Genomic DNA, 15,766 nt, shown 5'->3' with positions numbered 1-15,766 from the left:
GTGTAAGTTTCACCACCACCCAGACTAAACCAAAGTAGCATATTCCAAATTCTCCTGTGAACAAGGGGTCATGAGATACAAGGAATGCTGAAGAGCCCGCCTGTGCCTCATCCTCTGGCATATTGAGAGCTGGGACTGAGAGACCCTGCTTCTGGCAGTTCCAGGTACTGCTGAAAAAGAAAGGCTTAAAATCCCCAAAGAACTCAAAACAATGGTCTGGGAAAAAGGTTATGATCTTGAATGGAGGAAAAATGTTTGAAGTGAGCGCTCTGCAGGGAGCTGAACACCAGGAGGTGGCCAGGGCCCTTTGGCAATCCCATCACTGGCTTATTAGTAAGCAGCTGTGTGTCCCAGGGGGAGACAAAACCAAACCCCTTTTCACATACAGAGGAGAGACAGAATAATTTTACATACTGTCACTGGTGGAAGAGTCTGTGTTTTTCAATTTTTTTAAAACTTTTATTCATTTTTTTTAAGAAAAGGAATAAACTCTGCATGGTAGAGTGTACGGTATATAATTTCAAAACAGAACAAGTTATATGGAATGGATTATTTTCCCAAACTACTTAAAGTTGAACCTAAAATCATTTGTAAATCAACACTCATTGCCATGTAAGACAAAGGAAAACAATCAACATGTTTTTTGTTTGGTACACATTTTCTCTATCTCTTCAGCCTGAATTTTCCCAGGGTTGGGCAGAAAAGGGGGGCAAATCCTGCCCACTGTCCTAATCATAATTGTACTGACCAAGCTTTGTGCTCTGAGATCTAGCAACATATGGCTTTATATACGTTCCTAAGTGAACAGTGCAACATCATCACCACCTTAAGTGTTTATTCCACATTCAAACTGTAACTGAACATCACTCTGAAACCCTTTTCCGCCCCCAAAACAACAGCGATAACAATGAAAAGCAGAAAGTCTCCAGCAATCAGATTTCATCCCAGAAATCCATGTAAACTGTAGATCAGGGCTGGGTAGCAGCACAGAAGGCAAGAGATGTGACAGCTTGATTCAATAGCATCTCTAAAGACTACTGTAAGACTGTCATTCTTTAGTCTGCATCTTGAAATCACAATTTGCTTTTTCCCTGCAATGCTATAAAGCAATATAAGAAAAGATCAGATTCAAAAGCAAAAGGTAGAAGCCTTTGTGGAAAGGTAAATCTTCTGCTTAGCCTTGAGTGGTAGCTATTAGAAACAGATCTCTGCAATCAGAAACAAATCTCGAATGTATATACACAATTTGGGTGGAAAGGGATAGAGCCAAGGGTGGAAGCCTTCCTAGCTGACCCACAGACTGTTTTGGGTTGTAGGTCCACACTATGCCCATCGCCTTTTTGGTCTGAATAAACCAGTAAGGTAGACACAGGCTCCAGGTGCACTCCAGGCTCTTGGCTCCACAGTTACCTGGCTGTGTTGGGGCCAGGAGGAGGAGGAGGAGGAGGAGGGTGTAAGAGTGCTGTCAAGGGCCCCCTTCCCCTCACTTTGCAGCTGGCTGAGTGACACGTGGGTTGCAGTGACATAGGACATTACACTGAGAAGGTTTAAGTGCACACTTTTCTCTTAACCCCCTCCTCCCCAATCCTGTTGGAATGTATCTATACCAGTAATCAGGTAAGTATTAGTAATAACTGTAAGCTAGCATAGTCACCCTCCCCTTTAGAATGGGGGTAGAGCAATAGCATCAAACAAATTCCTGTTTGTCCTGATGTGTAATCTTTCCAGATCCTGTAGAGCAATTGTATGCAGGCTTTTTAAATACTAGCATTTAAAGGAGTCAAAACTTGTAAAGAAACTGGATGTTTCCTGGCCTAACTGAAGGAAATAATAAAACTGATTAAATTAAGAGCAAAAGAAAGTAAGCATTAGTGTGTTTGCATCCTCTGTTATGTCCCACTTCTCCACATTCTGCTCACAAGCCCTTTCCATACTCTGAGCAAGCACTCCCAAACTTAGAGAGGTAAGGCTTCAGCTGGAATCTCACAGCTGAGACAATTATTTATTTTATAATTACCACAAATGTAAAAACTTGACTTCAGCAGATCCATGTGGGGCATGTTGAGGGCAAGGTTTGTTAAGTGAACCAGCACAGGAGAAGATTGGACAGGGGTGGGATCTCGCATGATAACAGCAATTGAACAGTGTCCATCAGCATGGCATTAGCTTAGTGTGGATATAGCATCAGGAGCTTGAATAAAGCCTTTAAGCTTTCTGGGTGTCCAGTCAGAACCAGGGAAGCTGCAAGAAGTTTTACCATAAAACTCCAGTACTGCAATGTCTAAAGGAACTGAATCTCAATGGGTACAGATTTTAGGTTTTGCACAGTCAATCCTAATTAAAACCCCAAAACTATAATGGCTGATGCCCCTGCTGTTGGAGCCTTAAGACACCCGTTATATGCTGAGCCCTACTCTTTTATTTTTTTTTTAATAAAACACTGTTTTAAGATAGAGCACAACAAATGTGCTTATTACGCACTCTAACATAGAGCACAGAAATACAACACTACAGAGTGCAAGTCTAACCATCTCCACAGTGGGAAAAGTGCGAAGGTTAAAAATATGCATGTGGCTTAACACAAGATATTTTTAAAAAACATGACATGGAAATCTTATACTAATGCTCTCATCTTTACCACAAACATGACTGAAAACTTAAGGTCAGTTGCTGATCCTTCTCTCGCAGTAGTAGTGTAATCTTTTCAAAGGTACAATGTTGGAAAGATCAGAGAATTAAAAAACCCAAGTGTCCAAAATGATCCCATTTACCACTTTTCCAGTAGTTACATTTTTCAAGAAGTAAACGTGGAAGGTCACCTTGATCTTCACCATCAGTAACTGATACACTTGGAAACAGCTAAGCCAACCACCTGGACTGAGATCAGTTCGGTGTCGCACACGCACACACACACGGATACACACACAAATACCCCACAGGAAAAAGTGCACTTTCAATTGCTGATACAAAAATAGATTGGCACATTCTTTTTGACACAGTGAAGATATCTTCTTTAAAAGCTTTTCCACTTTAAGAAGTCCTCTTGGAATTTGCAGCAGGTGTGTAGAAAAAGCGCTACGAGAATGCACTCAGTGGGCTTCCAGGGTTTGTGTGATGGAGAGAGGGGTGGTCATGGAGGCTGCCCTTCTAATTTTTGCCTACTTTTATAGCTGTAGTTCCTACAGGTAGGGTCAGTTGCCACCCAGTTTCAGCACATGAACTATTTACCAACAGCTCAGTCTTCACCTGCTTTGAGAAAGTAACGATACATAAATTCGTCAAAGCCAAGAGTCAATGCAGTATTTCCTGTAGCCAGAAAAACTGTTTTGGGGGAGAAGAGAGAGTGAAGTGTTAGGAGTCTGATTTTGCATTTCCAGTAGTAACTGCAGCTCAGGAGAGCCAAGCGGGAACAGTCAGGAGCCCCTTCCCCGCTGGGCAGCCAGTGCTAGGAGTTCTGCACCAGGCGTCTGTAGTGTGGCATCACTTCGTGCTCGGGAAGGTGGAGAGCAAACTCCAAGGCCACCAGCACCGGGAACTCAAAGGCAATCAGCTCTCGCCTGTTCAGCCGGAACTTCTCTTCCAGTTTCTGGAAGAGCCAAGAGGAAAAAGTCAATGAAGAAAAAATGGAATGAGGGTTTGCCTTTCTAGAGTTTTCACATAAATGACATAAACAACATATTCAAAACACGTATGCTGCTGTCATTAAACTTCTGTCCTGATCGACTTGCATGGCTCCAGTTTAGAAAATCAGAGCTGTGTGAACTGGATGTACTGAATCCTTACTGTGAAGGTGAACTCACAGAGCTCAGCCAGCCATGCTATTTCTGACACATTCGTCACTTCACTCATTCCACTGTGAGCAGATACATCTTCTAGCAATCACAGTGATTACCACTGCAGCAACAGGAAATTCCTGGCCTCATGCAAACATCAAAATCACTTGTGTAATGGAAGACATGCATCTTGTAATTGTCCACAAATTTCCTGCACTGCTTGAAATCACTAGTTTTCCTTTCAGCATTAGACTGTGCTGCAACGCCCTGTTGGGGAAATTTTGCCACAATTTGATCCTAATACCTCAGAGGCAGAAGGTGTCACAAGAACAGTGAGTAATAGAAACTGCTATCCTCAGGGGGATGAGATGGTTTTTATAGTTGTTTTTGTGCTGTAATGTACTAAACCTCCCATATGCTCTGTTGATTTCACTGGATTTGGATGCTACAAGTAGGCAACCAGCTGCTCAGGGATATTCCCCCCCTCATCTTCTTCTTAGCATCCCTGACTTGCTGTTTTTCTGCCCACTGGATCTACTGCAAAGCTCAGTGTCTTATGGATGGACCAATGTTTCAAGATAGCAAGAGAGGCCAGATCTTCCAATTCCCACTTGGCTGATTTTTTGGGGGGATTATTCGGAGGGTTTTCTAACAAACTGACTGTCAACCCAGCTCTGTGACTGTGGGAGGAGGGCATGAGTCCAGTCCTGTCCCCCAACCACATTCCCATATCTCTTCCTTTGAGTGAGCTGGTTGTAGCCACACACCAAGACACCAGCCTAACTTTCTGTAGCATTAAATCAAACTGGTACCTTGGTGCTTGCAGTGGATTATGGCATAACACCCCCATGTTACCCCTTCCATGTGAAGTGGGTAGAAGACCAACATCTTACTCTACAAAAAACATCTAGAGTGAGGTGCTCTAATGGGAACACCTCTTCAGGTTTTCTTGCCCAAAAGCTGAACTTGATAAAAGAAACACAAATGTCTATTTAACTCCATCTGAAATTAGTATCTGCATTTAATTCCCAAAGGAGAATCCTTACTGACACTCTTGAAAACATAATTAAAAGAAAAATTAATTTCCTGGGGGTTCACCTGTTGCCTTGTATTGACAGAGTCATGGTCATGTACATCTCAAACCTCACAGTATCTGACACCAGGGGCCTCTATCCCATCAAACAAGCTTCCCATGCCTTTGCAGGGACATTGATCACTACTACTGACACTAAAATGTGTAACAAAAAAAGATATTTAGCTGGCTGTACAGTTGGAAGGAGAGCATGTCCACTGACAAATAGGCTTGCAGAGACCACACACTGGCACTTCGTACAGACGGAACACTGGAGTCCTATGGATACGTACATCTATAAGATGCTTGACTTCATGTTTTCTGAGGTCACTGCCAATTTTGGCTGCTAAAAGAACACAAGCTCCTGCACAAAGCTTTCTATTCTGCTTGTTCAGCTTCCCCTTGAGAGCGAGCTTCTCAAAGTAGACAAAGGCCATGGCCACTGTGGGCTCTTCAAAACCACATTCTTCTTGAGCAAGCTTGCGCATTTCTCTCTTCAAGCTGAGTAAAGAGACCAGAGAAGTATGCTGTCAGATGGATTTTAAAGCATTTCTCATTTCACCCTAAGAGCCAGAGATTCCTGCTTACTCAAACGGAAGGGAAAACATAATTTACTGGACAGATATCTTTATGCTGTTTTTTTTACATTTTTACATCACCAGTCACCCTCACTGCCCCCAACAGACAGTTGTGTAAAACTATAAAAGTAACCAAAACAGCTCTGATAATTTTAGCAACAATATTTTATCAGAGGTCGTATGCTGCATACCATTTGTTTAGTAAGTATGTTTTGATTCCTGGTGCTCTGTATGCAGCTTTTGCTGCTGGTTATGGTCGGTCAAATCCACACTGACAGTTCTGTCCATGTACTGCAGCACTGTCTGGTTACAGAGCAGTGTGGCTCAGTGTCCTTCTGGCCACTAGGGTCAAATGAAATTATCATTACTTCAGTGGAGCAATATGTCTAGCCTGCTACACTAGAAACAGAGATGGAATATTACAACTTTGTTATGAAGCCAACTACTCTTTTTGCTTCTGGCCAAGGCACAAAAGTCAGCACTTCTCTTTCCTCAGTCTCTTTTTAAGCTAAGTGCCATGAGCTTAGAGAATCTGTTGTGTTATTTTTCTGGGTATTTTAATATAGTGCATGACCAGCTCTCATCCTCATCCCATTAGATGCTGTGTTTGACACCTGACCAGTGCGTGTTTGCACATTCCTCTATCCTGTTTATTCATCCCAGTAATCAAAGCAATCATCTGACTTACTCTGCAACTCTGCTGGTCACTGTTCCTGGAAGATCAATCAGTGCTGTGCTTCCCTTCATGTACAGCAGGAATTGCACTGATATGTGAGACAGCTGCATCACGTTGCAGCCTTATTGAGCTTTGCAACGTACCTTCTAATTTTACTGAGGGTGAGCTTGATGTGAGGGAACTTCTCCTTAAAGGTCTCATTCATGTCCTTCTTGAGATCTGATGGCTTCACGTAGTCTATGACCGTGGTCTGTAACACATGTCATGAGAGAATTACTCTTTTAGATTGTTAACAAAGAAGATCACTCAATTCCCAGAAACAACGGATACCAAACAAGCGCCAGTCAGTCCCAATGCTTTCAGTAGACAGGAAAATTAAGTCTGAAATAGGGTAAATATTTATTTGTGACTGACAAAACAAGTGACCTGTTCAGCACAAGCCTTGGACAATACATATCTCATGAGCATCCTCCAAGTATTGCTAAGAGCGAGTTTAAGACAAATGTGGCTGAATGAAACCTAAGCGAGAAGTCTTTATGATAAAAAATATTCATCACAAAGTTGATACGATGATCAGATTTTGGTGCATACCTCCATGTGGCTCCGAGACCCACTGTGAGTTTCTCTCAAATTGATTCTTTGAGGAGACCACTGGTACAAACTCTTGACTGCCGTAGCTTACATTTGTGATGAAATAAGTAATCAGCTTACATGGCAGGTCACTCAGTAGAGTGGAAGGCAGTAATGCTGTGGCAAGTTAGGCAGTAAATGGGCAAAGGAGCCAGGACAACATTCAAAATGTACAGTCTATTTCCTTTGAGCTTCCTATTCCTTTGTGTTACAACTTAAGGAAACTCCCCAGGTTGCAGAGGGTTCTCCTGGTCAACACAGCATCTGCATCTGCGGATGCTCAGCACTTCTCTTGTTCCCTTAGTCTTTGTTCAGGTAGCACTTTGTCCAAATTCTCTGTCATGATTCACCTGGCCAAAATCTATCAGCTCAACAACAAACCAACCTTTATTTTGGGAATGGGTCAATTCTCTTCCAAGCTTTGGCAGTTCTGCCCATGACATGAGTGGAGAGGAGCCCCAGCTTGGGCACCTAGGGGACAGCCTGGTCCCCATGCATCCAGCTCCCTGACAGCTTCAAGCATTTAAGAGAGCAAAAGTGGATAGTGCAGAGCATTCTCCTGCTCACAAAATAAAATTTCCCTTCTAATTTCTGGTTTTGATTAATCTGTATTGTGGCAAAGGACTGTTAACACCAAACAGCAAGAGGTGGAAAGGGGCATGCAAAACCCTTGCTGCATGTTATGCCTTTATAGAAGGTGGAGCTCTGCTGAAATATATCCTCATGGGAATTGAAATCACCAAAAATACTGACTGAATATGCTTTCAGGCTTTTTTTCTATCGTTAAAATGATATATGGAAAGGCTTGAGGAATACAAAGTGCAGTGGCTCTAAAGAGAAAGTAGACAATTCCCTTTATCCAGTCATGCTGTTCTCTGTTTCAAAAATAAGCATGAAGGAGAGTAAAACACACCTAACTTTTCTTGCACTTTATTTAGAAGATATGGTACTGAATTATCAGGAATTTAAAACAGAGCAGAGCATGTATTTCCCCTGAATAGCGCCCAGCAGTATTTGTGGCAAACATAACAGAGAAAAAACCCAAGTTTTTGCCATGGGGTGCTGTTATGGTCACACACATACATTTTAAAACATGGGCCATTCTGGCACATCAACACTCTTCAGTCACACCTGCTTCCCTGCACGTGTATGGATGAGTCTGACTGCAGGTTCAGGCAGACAGTGCAGTGCCCCTGAGGTTAAAAATTCATAAGCTGCTTTGATGCTGAAGCAGGCAATGTGCTGCCACACCTGAATAAAAGGAAGAGAGGAGAAGACAGGGAGGAGAAGCCTTGCCCTTCCTGGGATCGGTGGGAAAACCTTTCATGGAATGTGTGGGTCTGCCTGGTTTTAGCCCTGCTGAGGTTGGAAGGATGTATGCACACACTGAGCAGCCATGGTTCTTTACTGCAGACAGCTTCTCACGTGCTTCATCTCACCTGGCAGGGCTCAGACCTCCGAAGCAGAATTAAGATCCTAACAACTACTCCTTTTCCTTTCTTTCCCTGGAATGTTGCAGCCTGCCTGCCTACTCCTTTGTTGCCAAAGTTATCATTAGCAAGCTGGGTACTGCTGATGTTCAGATATTTTTATGGAAGTTTTATGTGTTAAAGAGACTTCCTCTCCCTACTGCTACAAGAGGACACTGAAACAAGCCACATCTAATTTAGATCCCTGCTATCTGCTCCTCAGGGTATAGAAACATGGGTCCATGCTGCTCTTGCAGACACTAACCACATACATCCTGTTAAATATAAAGATGATTTCTGTCACTACCAGTATTGGGCAATCCTACAAATTGTGAGTTCAGTGTTCTTGTGCAAAGCTACCTGACACCTTATTTCATGCTTCACTACAAACCTAACTGCCCATTGTTTGTTCTTCATTGCCACAGAGCTCATAGTTTTATCTTAATTAACTTGCCTTTAGCTCTCTCCAGGTTATCTTCTTTTACTTGTGTGCACAACAGAAAACACTTCCCAACAGAAACAGCACAGCAGCGGAAGGAGAGCCTGTCCATCCTCCAGGCTCAGCTAAAGGGCTGCACAGAAGTTGTGCCAGAGAGAAAGTTTCAGCTGCTTTCACCTCCAACAAGTGACTCTGGGGACCACTGTGCAGAGGAGGAGTGAGCCCTGGGCTCTGCCACTCAGCAGCAGCAGCCCCCTGGGATGCACCTTTCCCCATGGCTGCTCTGCAGGCACCAACTTGTTTTACCTGGGACTCCTCCAGCCTGTGGGAGGTTTGCCAGAATTCAGATAAATTCTCTTTAGAAGGTAAAAAGCTCTTTTTAAAAATTTCATTTAAAGCAAAGTGCTCAAAGGCTTGAGACTAAGCAGACAGCTTAAAACTGAGAACAGTAAAGAGGTACGGTTATTTTTAAACACGGAGATTTGTCAATTTTGTCCTGTTGATAAGGATCTTCCCCTCTCCAACTCTGAATACTGCCGCTTCCTGCGAGACAACAGTCTCTACGATACAAATCACAGTAATGAAATCCAGATGAAAGCTGGTGTGTGCTGGTTTTGATTCATGTAACAGGATAACAGCAGCATGTTTGAACACACTGGCTCTAAGGCAGCTGTCTCATCTTGTCAGTGCCATGCTGGAGAGCTCAGCTAACTGCCCTTATTCTCCAGAAAAGGATTTGTGCAAGTTTTGGGGGGTTTTTTTGTCCCTTGATTTTTTTTTCCTTCATAGCTGCTGCAGAAGCTGGATTTTGAACAACAGGATGCTGCTTGTCCAGCTGGTACCTACAGAAATGCATCCTGTGCATGCAGGACTCTGCCCAGCAGACAGGTAGGAAGAAAACACCCCTAAAAAATATCTGTTGTGAGGCAGTTTAAAAGCAATGCTGGATTAGCATCTGCTGAATGATCGAATCAGTCACCCTTTCAAATGGTTTCTGCCCAGGCACCTGAGTTCCCTTGTTGCTGGGGCACAGCACACAGAAGGCTACACAGAAATCATGGTCCCCAATCCTGATCCTGCCCAGGGCACCTTATGCACCCTTGCAAACAGCTTGGCACTGAGCAGCAACCCCCGCTGCTGCCCCTGCCCACGAGTAAGGGAATGGAGGAAAGCTCTGGGGTGGTCCAGCAACCAGCTGGGATCTGACAGGGGAGGGCTTGGACACAATGTCATCCTTCTCTGCCTGCTCCCTGCTCAGAGTTTATGCTTCTCTCCTGTTTTAGGCCATGCCACTGCACTTGAGCTGTCTGTATGTCCCACATGAAGCTGCCATGTGAAGAAAAACACATGATTGTCTGTCCAGGACAATTCTGGTATTGCCTGGGTCAGGTTTCCGATCAATACTGATGCTCCAAATTTCATGAAGGGTTTGCAAATATTTCCCTAAAAGGAGCACAGCTTTTCTCTATCCAAACATGCTTTCCTATATATAATATTATTCCCTACCAGGCAGGCACTCTGTACTCCCAGAGCTGTCAGACACATGAGCAAAGCACTGGGAACTACTAAACTGTCTCTCTCATAGCCTAATCTCCAATGTTTTCAACTTCTGTCATCCAGAACCGTCTGTCTTGTTTCTCACAGCTTATTTGCACGGAACGCATTCCAGTTCAGCATTCAGCAATACTCCTTCGTGGGCTCTGTTACGTTCTCTGTATACAAATCTGTGTATGTATATTTTACTTTGGCAATGGAAGCTGCACAAGACAAATGAAAACCTTGATATATGGTAGCTGACAGATGCCTGGACAGCATGATAAACGCTTCGGCCCAAGTCTCTATTCTGCACAGTTTTTGCATGGCTGGCAGTTTGAACTTGGAGCTCAGCTCATCTGTTATTCACAAGCGTTCTCAAGCAGCTGCTTTCTCATAGGAAAGCTGTATATATACTTTCATAAATATGGGAGGAGAGAGAATGCCTGAAATGGTTGGTAAGACTGGCAGGATGAAATATTGTTGAAAATAAATCCTACTTTGGCACGCAACCAGTAAAAGATGATTTAGCCTTGGATGCCTCTATCTCTTAGCTTAAGAAGGATAAAATCAGAATAAAATAGGTGAATAAAATGAAAGATGTATGATAGGTTCTCTTAGTTGTTGTTACTGTGTACTCCTGATAAATCTACTTCACAGAAAGTAGATGGAAGACTGATACCTGAAACAGACTTGGTAGGTCACTGATAAGTTCTCAGCCCCACAAGAAGTGAAGTTAGTAACTGCACTCTGTGACTACTTTAATGCAATGCATATATATGAGAAATTCTGATACAGAAGTGACTTTAAACTGTGATAGAAAATGGGAGTGATTGTGAATTATAATTATAATTCTAAAAAAGGAAGCTAGACTAAAATAAGATATTTCTGTTGTTACAAAGTTATTAACATTCAAGGACCTTAAACTGAAAGATTTTGAATTTCACAAGGTAGACAGTCTCAAAACTGCCTCTTTGAAATTAAGTACATAGAAGGACACCAGTTTATTTTATATTGTTTGCACTCTGGAATTATTATCAAAATAGTTATTTATTGGAGTCTCAGCCAAATATAGCATCAAATGCATAGAGCACAGGATTTATACATGATTATCTACCACTGCTATCCTTTGCTCCCTGGGACTTTTGGGTACAAGGTCAGTAGCTGATAAAAAAGCAGTCTGGAGATATTTAATATACAGCTACAGAAGTGGCTCAAAGAATAGGGTGGCAGCACTGAAGGACATTGGCTGTGGTGGAGTCTGCCTGACCTTGGTGCTCCTTGTGAAAGAGAGAACAGGGGAACGAGACACCAAATGCATTATGTCATCATGCAGGGCTTTTGTTAGACCAACGGGCCAGGGCAGCAAGCAGTTCTAATTTTAAAGTCACACTGGAGGACTAATATTAAATAAGGCAGCTCGGCTGTGCTCGCTGCTAACGCGGTACCTGGCAAGTGCAGGCTGGCAGACAGGCACTGCAACAGCTCTGCAGAGTTTTGTGACGTGCCTCTTTTATTAGTGGTGTGGAGATGTCAATTTGTTTTTACATAATTATACCAACACACTGATATTGTAGCTCAGTACCCAAACCTAATTCCACGTGTATGCCTTGAGCACAGATATATGGATATTTCAGGGATGCAACTACAGGATGGGTCACTCAAAGTCAATGTGCTGCTGATCTGGGATTTTCTTCTTCTGCTGCAAGTTTTGGCAGCACACAGTGACCAGCTAACATGCTGTTGTGTTTCTGTGTTACCAACAAAAGCAGGACTGCAGGATCAGCCTCAAGCCTGGTGAGAATGAGTTCTCTAGCTCAGCACAGAAGGAGTTTCCGCTGGAAAGAACGCAGAGAGACCGGGGAGGCATTGATGAGTCTGTACGTATGCTAGTCAACATGAGATTCAAGGAAAGAAATTAATGCTTAGTCTGGTAGATAAAGTTCCTGTTCTAGAGAGATTTAAGAATCTGCATGAATTCCTGTTTTAGCAGTATCAGCCAGGAAGACATCTGTTAACCATGACATGATGTTTCCCTTCCCCCCCCCCTCCACCCAGCATGAATTTTTTCTACCTCTTACTGTTTATACTGCAGCAGAGATTGCAAAGACAACACAAAATTAAATAATTTCTCCAGGGCAGACCAGAGTTTAAATACAACTAATACAACTGATAAAAGCCATAGAGTTTGTATTGGGAAAGTATTGAAGAATACATTCAGAATTGTCCCCTGACAGGCAATTAGTGGGTATTACTTTTAGATATGCAACAGGGAAGTGTATACTCAGTTAAGCCTGAGACTTCACTACAAAAAACCCTAAAAAACCTAAAAACCACCAAAAGGAAAAAAAAAACCCCAACAAAAAACAAGACCAAACCAAAAGCACTTCTGCTTCCCCAGTGCTCTCTTCAAGGAGGAAGCTCAGCTCCTCCTTGAAAACAGCTGAGGACTTGCAGCTAACACTTCTCTCCAAGAGTCAGGGCTAATTCAGCTCAGTAAAATTAAAAGACTATAAAGTCAATGACAGTGATGATAAACTCAGGCTCGACAAAAATTGAGCACATAGAGTGCGAGTTGCACATATTTCTGAGTAAACTCCAAGCTGGACCACACATTTTGTCAGTCTTATGCCTCGGGATAAAACCTGCAGTGTTTACTGATGCAGCATTCACACAGACCTCAAGAGAGCTTTCCCAGTGGAGAAATCCTGGCCTGCAAAGCACAAGCCAGGCTCACGGGAGTAATATCAGTGCATGCAGCTCTATCCTGCAGGCAGTGACGCAGCCCAGCATCCACTCCTCTTCCACACCTTCCCCCCATTAATTGCTATGACATCCATAAGGAGGGGTGAGGGGAATATCTACAAGCTTGCAGCTGTCAAGCATTAATGCTAAATCCTGGCCAAGTAACGAAACTTTAATTACAAGCTGCAGCTCTCCACGCACAGCCAAATGCTGGGCGCTGACATCAGAGCTGCTCTCAGCTGCTCGGGGACTTGTGAGAGGAAGCAATTCCAGCCACATTCTGCCCAGCACAGCGGCTGCTCCCGGCCTCTGCGGTCTTTTGGCAGAGGTCTGGCACTGCTGCAGTGGCTGCATGGCCAGGAAAAGAGCACAGGTCTCTCGCTGGCCCCAGACTGCAATTTGCTTTAATTGCAGAGTACGCTGATTTTTGCATTTGGGGAGGGGGGGTGAAGAAAACGACTTGAAATTATAAGCCTATTATGCTCCTGCTCACACTGATGAGAACTGCTGGGAGAGGGAGAGGGAATGCCAGTAGAGTTAGGAAAGTCTAAAGCTGATGTGTGTAATGTCTCCTACAAAGCCAATATGGCCTTATATTCAGCTCTATGCACAAGCCCTTGCCCAAACTGAAAAATCCTACTTCACCTGCAAGCTCCCAGGACACTCCAGCACTACTTTTTCTCCCTTCTCTTGGCTACAGGAAGCACCAGCACCCTATAAAATCTTTCAGCTGAGCACTGAAGAACAACTATCTGCCCCTTAATTTCTTGCAGAGCCATGCAGCTCCTGCAGGGCATCACAGCTCTGCTGCTTCGGCTGCGGGCAGGCAAAACCCCAGCTGAGAGAGCCCTTGGCACCTGCCTGTGGTCCCCCTCGACAGAAGAGACAGAGCACTCAATGGCCTTCAGCCCTTGCTTAGATTAGCGCCTGCCTTCAGAAAGGGAGATGGGAGTCCCACAGACCCTCAGGCAGTACTGAAGAAGTCTGGAAGGTAAATTCATGAAAAAACCCTCATCTGTCAAATAAGACATAATTTCAGACACAGCAGTAAATAATCATAGAGAAAATTAAAAAGAAGGGAGATTCCTGTCAAATGCAAATATATTCTAGATAAACAATGACATTGATTTTAACAATTGTCCTTGAAGTCCATTTTTCACCTTTAGGGCATCTAGTCACATCCCTTGTCAAATCCCCAGGCAGCTCCTTTTTACAACAGAAGTACAAATATAAGACTTTGAAATGCCGTGGCCAACCAATACACAGAGAAGAATGGCACTGAATACCCACTCCTGGATGGAGAACTCCCTTGCGGGATGCCTGGCTGCCCCATTTTGACTCATTTAACCATGTCCATGAGAACATCAAGTTAAAAAGGGATCAAAGATCTCAGGTGACTCTAGGGGACTTGTACTGTCTGGCAGACACTCGCAGCCTGAGGAAGGTCAGAAAAACAGCCATGACTGCTAGGGTTATGCTCCCTTTGGATGTTGGCTAACAATGTCTTTCTCCTTGAGAGAAGACAGTTCCTTGTCCATGACAGTAACCATATCAAAACCTGACAAATATTTCCCCACACAGATGCAGCTGCTATAAAAGGTTGTCACTTTGTGGGTTGGCAGCCAAAAAATAAGTCACCAGCTCTTAGAAGAAAACTGGCAGCAAGTAAGCAGAGCACATTCTGGACTTCCCATTTGAAAACTGAATAATAAAATAACCACGACCTTAGAACTCAACAGACAGAACATTCCTGCTAGCAAGAAGATAATCTTCCATCCACATGAAACACTTGGAGCTTATTTTGAGGAAGGAGTACCTAAGAGCCAAATTACCCCTGGGGTGGGGGGCAGATGAGAACATACAAAGGCCATATCTTCACATGCATTAGCAGTTTCTTTATTTATTATATCAAATTAAATGAGAACATGGACAACACTTCAGTGTTTCAAATCCTCAGTGTTTCAAATCCTGTCATATCTGTATATAGATAAACAAGTAGGCCACCACTTGGGGAAAAAAAAATCTTTTCCCCGCTGCCTACTATAACTCTGGATGTACAAGCCAGACAGGTACATGCTCACATGTGTATGACTGCACTACATCTTGCAACAGTCCTGCCAAAATAATCTACTGACTTGGAGCAACCAAAAAAAAAAAAGGCTACAGAAGTCTCTCACCACAGAAAGCATTTAGTCAGAGCAGAGACCGGTTATGAGTCTGTATTGTTAAGGGTTTGGATATAGAGAGAAATATACAGACTCTGCTCGTAATTGCTGCAATTAAAGGGAGGATCATCCCATGGTGAAATAAATACCTGGGAAACAAAGCTGTTCAGAGGAGTGAATGATTAGCATCAAAACACAGTGTAGCTTCATGACTTCAGAAAAACCCCAATGGGCATCCTCCTATTTTGTAATAGTTACCAGTTTGAGGAAGTATAAATTTTCCTCTGAATGCCAGAGAATGAGTGCATTGTTTGAACAAGCCTTTCATCTAAAGCATTTATGAAATACAGCAGTAATAAAAGTGTTTGCTCTTGTAATACCTGCATGAGTTGTTTTAACATGTCTTGAGAAGTAACTGTCATTTAGAACAAAGCATTCTGAACAGCTCTTATTAGCAGATTAAAAATAATTGCAGTCTTCTTAAAATACGGCCAAACAAAACCTCAACCTTCAGAATTTTGTTACCGGAATTTCTCTGTCCTACACAGAATCACTTACCATATATGAAGGAAATATTAAAACCCGCTTATGTTTGCCACATGGCCACTGGGGATCATCTAAAAGATTTGGGTCATATTCAACAAAGTCTCCCAGGTCGCTACCTACAAAACAACAGTTTAGATATA

At 43.1% G+C, this 15,766-nt stretch overlaps 1 protein-coding gene across 1 annotated transcript in view; it reads right to left on the bottom strand.

Moving 5' to 3' along the window:
- Positions 1-433: 433 nt before the first annotated feature.
- The window catches only part of CABLES1 (Cdk5 and Abl enzyme substrate 1), a 70,515-nt gene continuing 55,182 nt past the window's right edge, over positions 434-15,766 (bottom strand). Inside the window, exons 7-10 of the mRNA XM_033060347.1 lie at positions 15,639-15,742; positions 6,243-6,349; positions 5,139-5,346; positions 434-3,586 (exon numbers count right to left, since the gene is read on the bottom strand). Of these exons, the coding sequence (XP_032916238.1) occupies positions 3,446-3,586; positions 5,139-5,346; positions 6,243-6,349; positions 15,639-15,742 (560 nt within the window). The 3' untranslated portion in view covers positions 434-3,445. The remainder of the gene's footprint in view (positions 3,587-5,138; positions 5,347-6,242; positions 6,350-15,638; positions 15,743-15,766) is intronic.

Source organism: Catharus ustulatus, chromosome 1 (genome assembly GCF_009819885.2).
Source record: "Catharus ustulatus isolate bCatUst1 chromosome 1, bCatUst1.pri.v2, whole genome shotgun sequence".
Taxonomy (NCBI): domain Eukaryota; kingdom Metazoa; phylum Chordata; class Aves; order Passeriformes; family Turdidae; genus Catharus; species Catharus ustulatus.
Note: the sequence above shows the minus strand (reverse complement) of the source record. Positions and strands in the feature narration are given on the sequence as shown.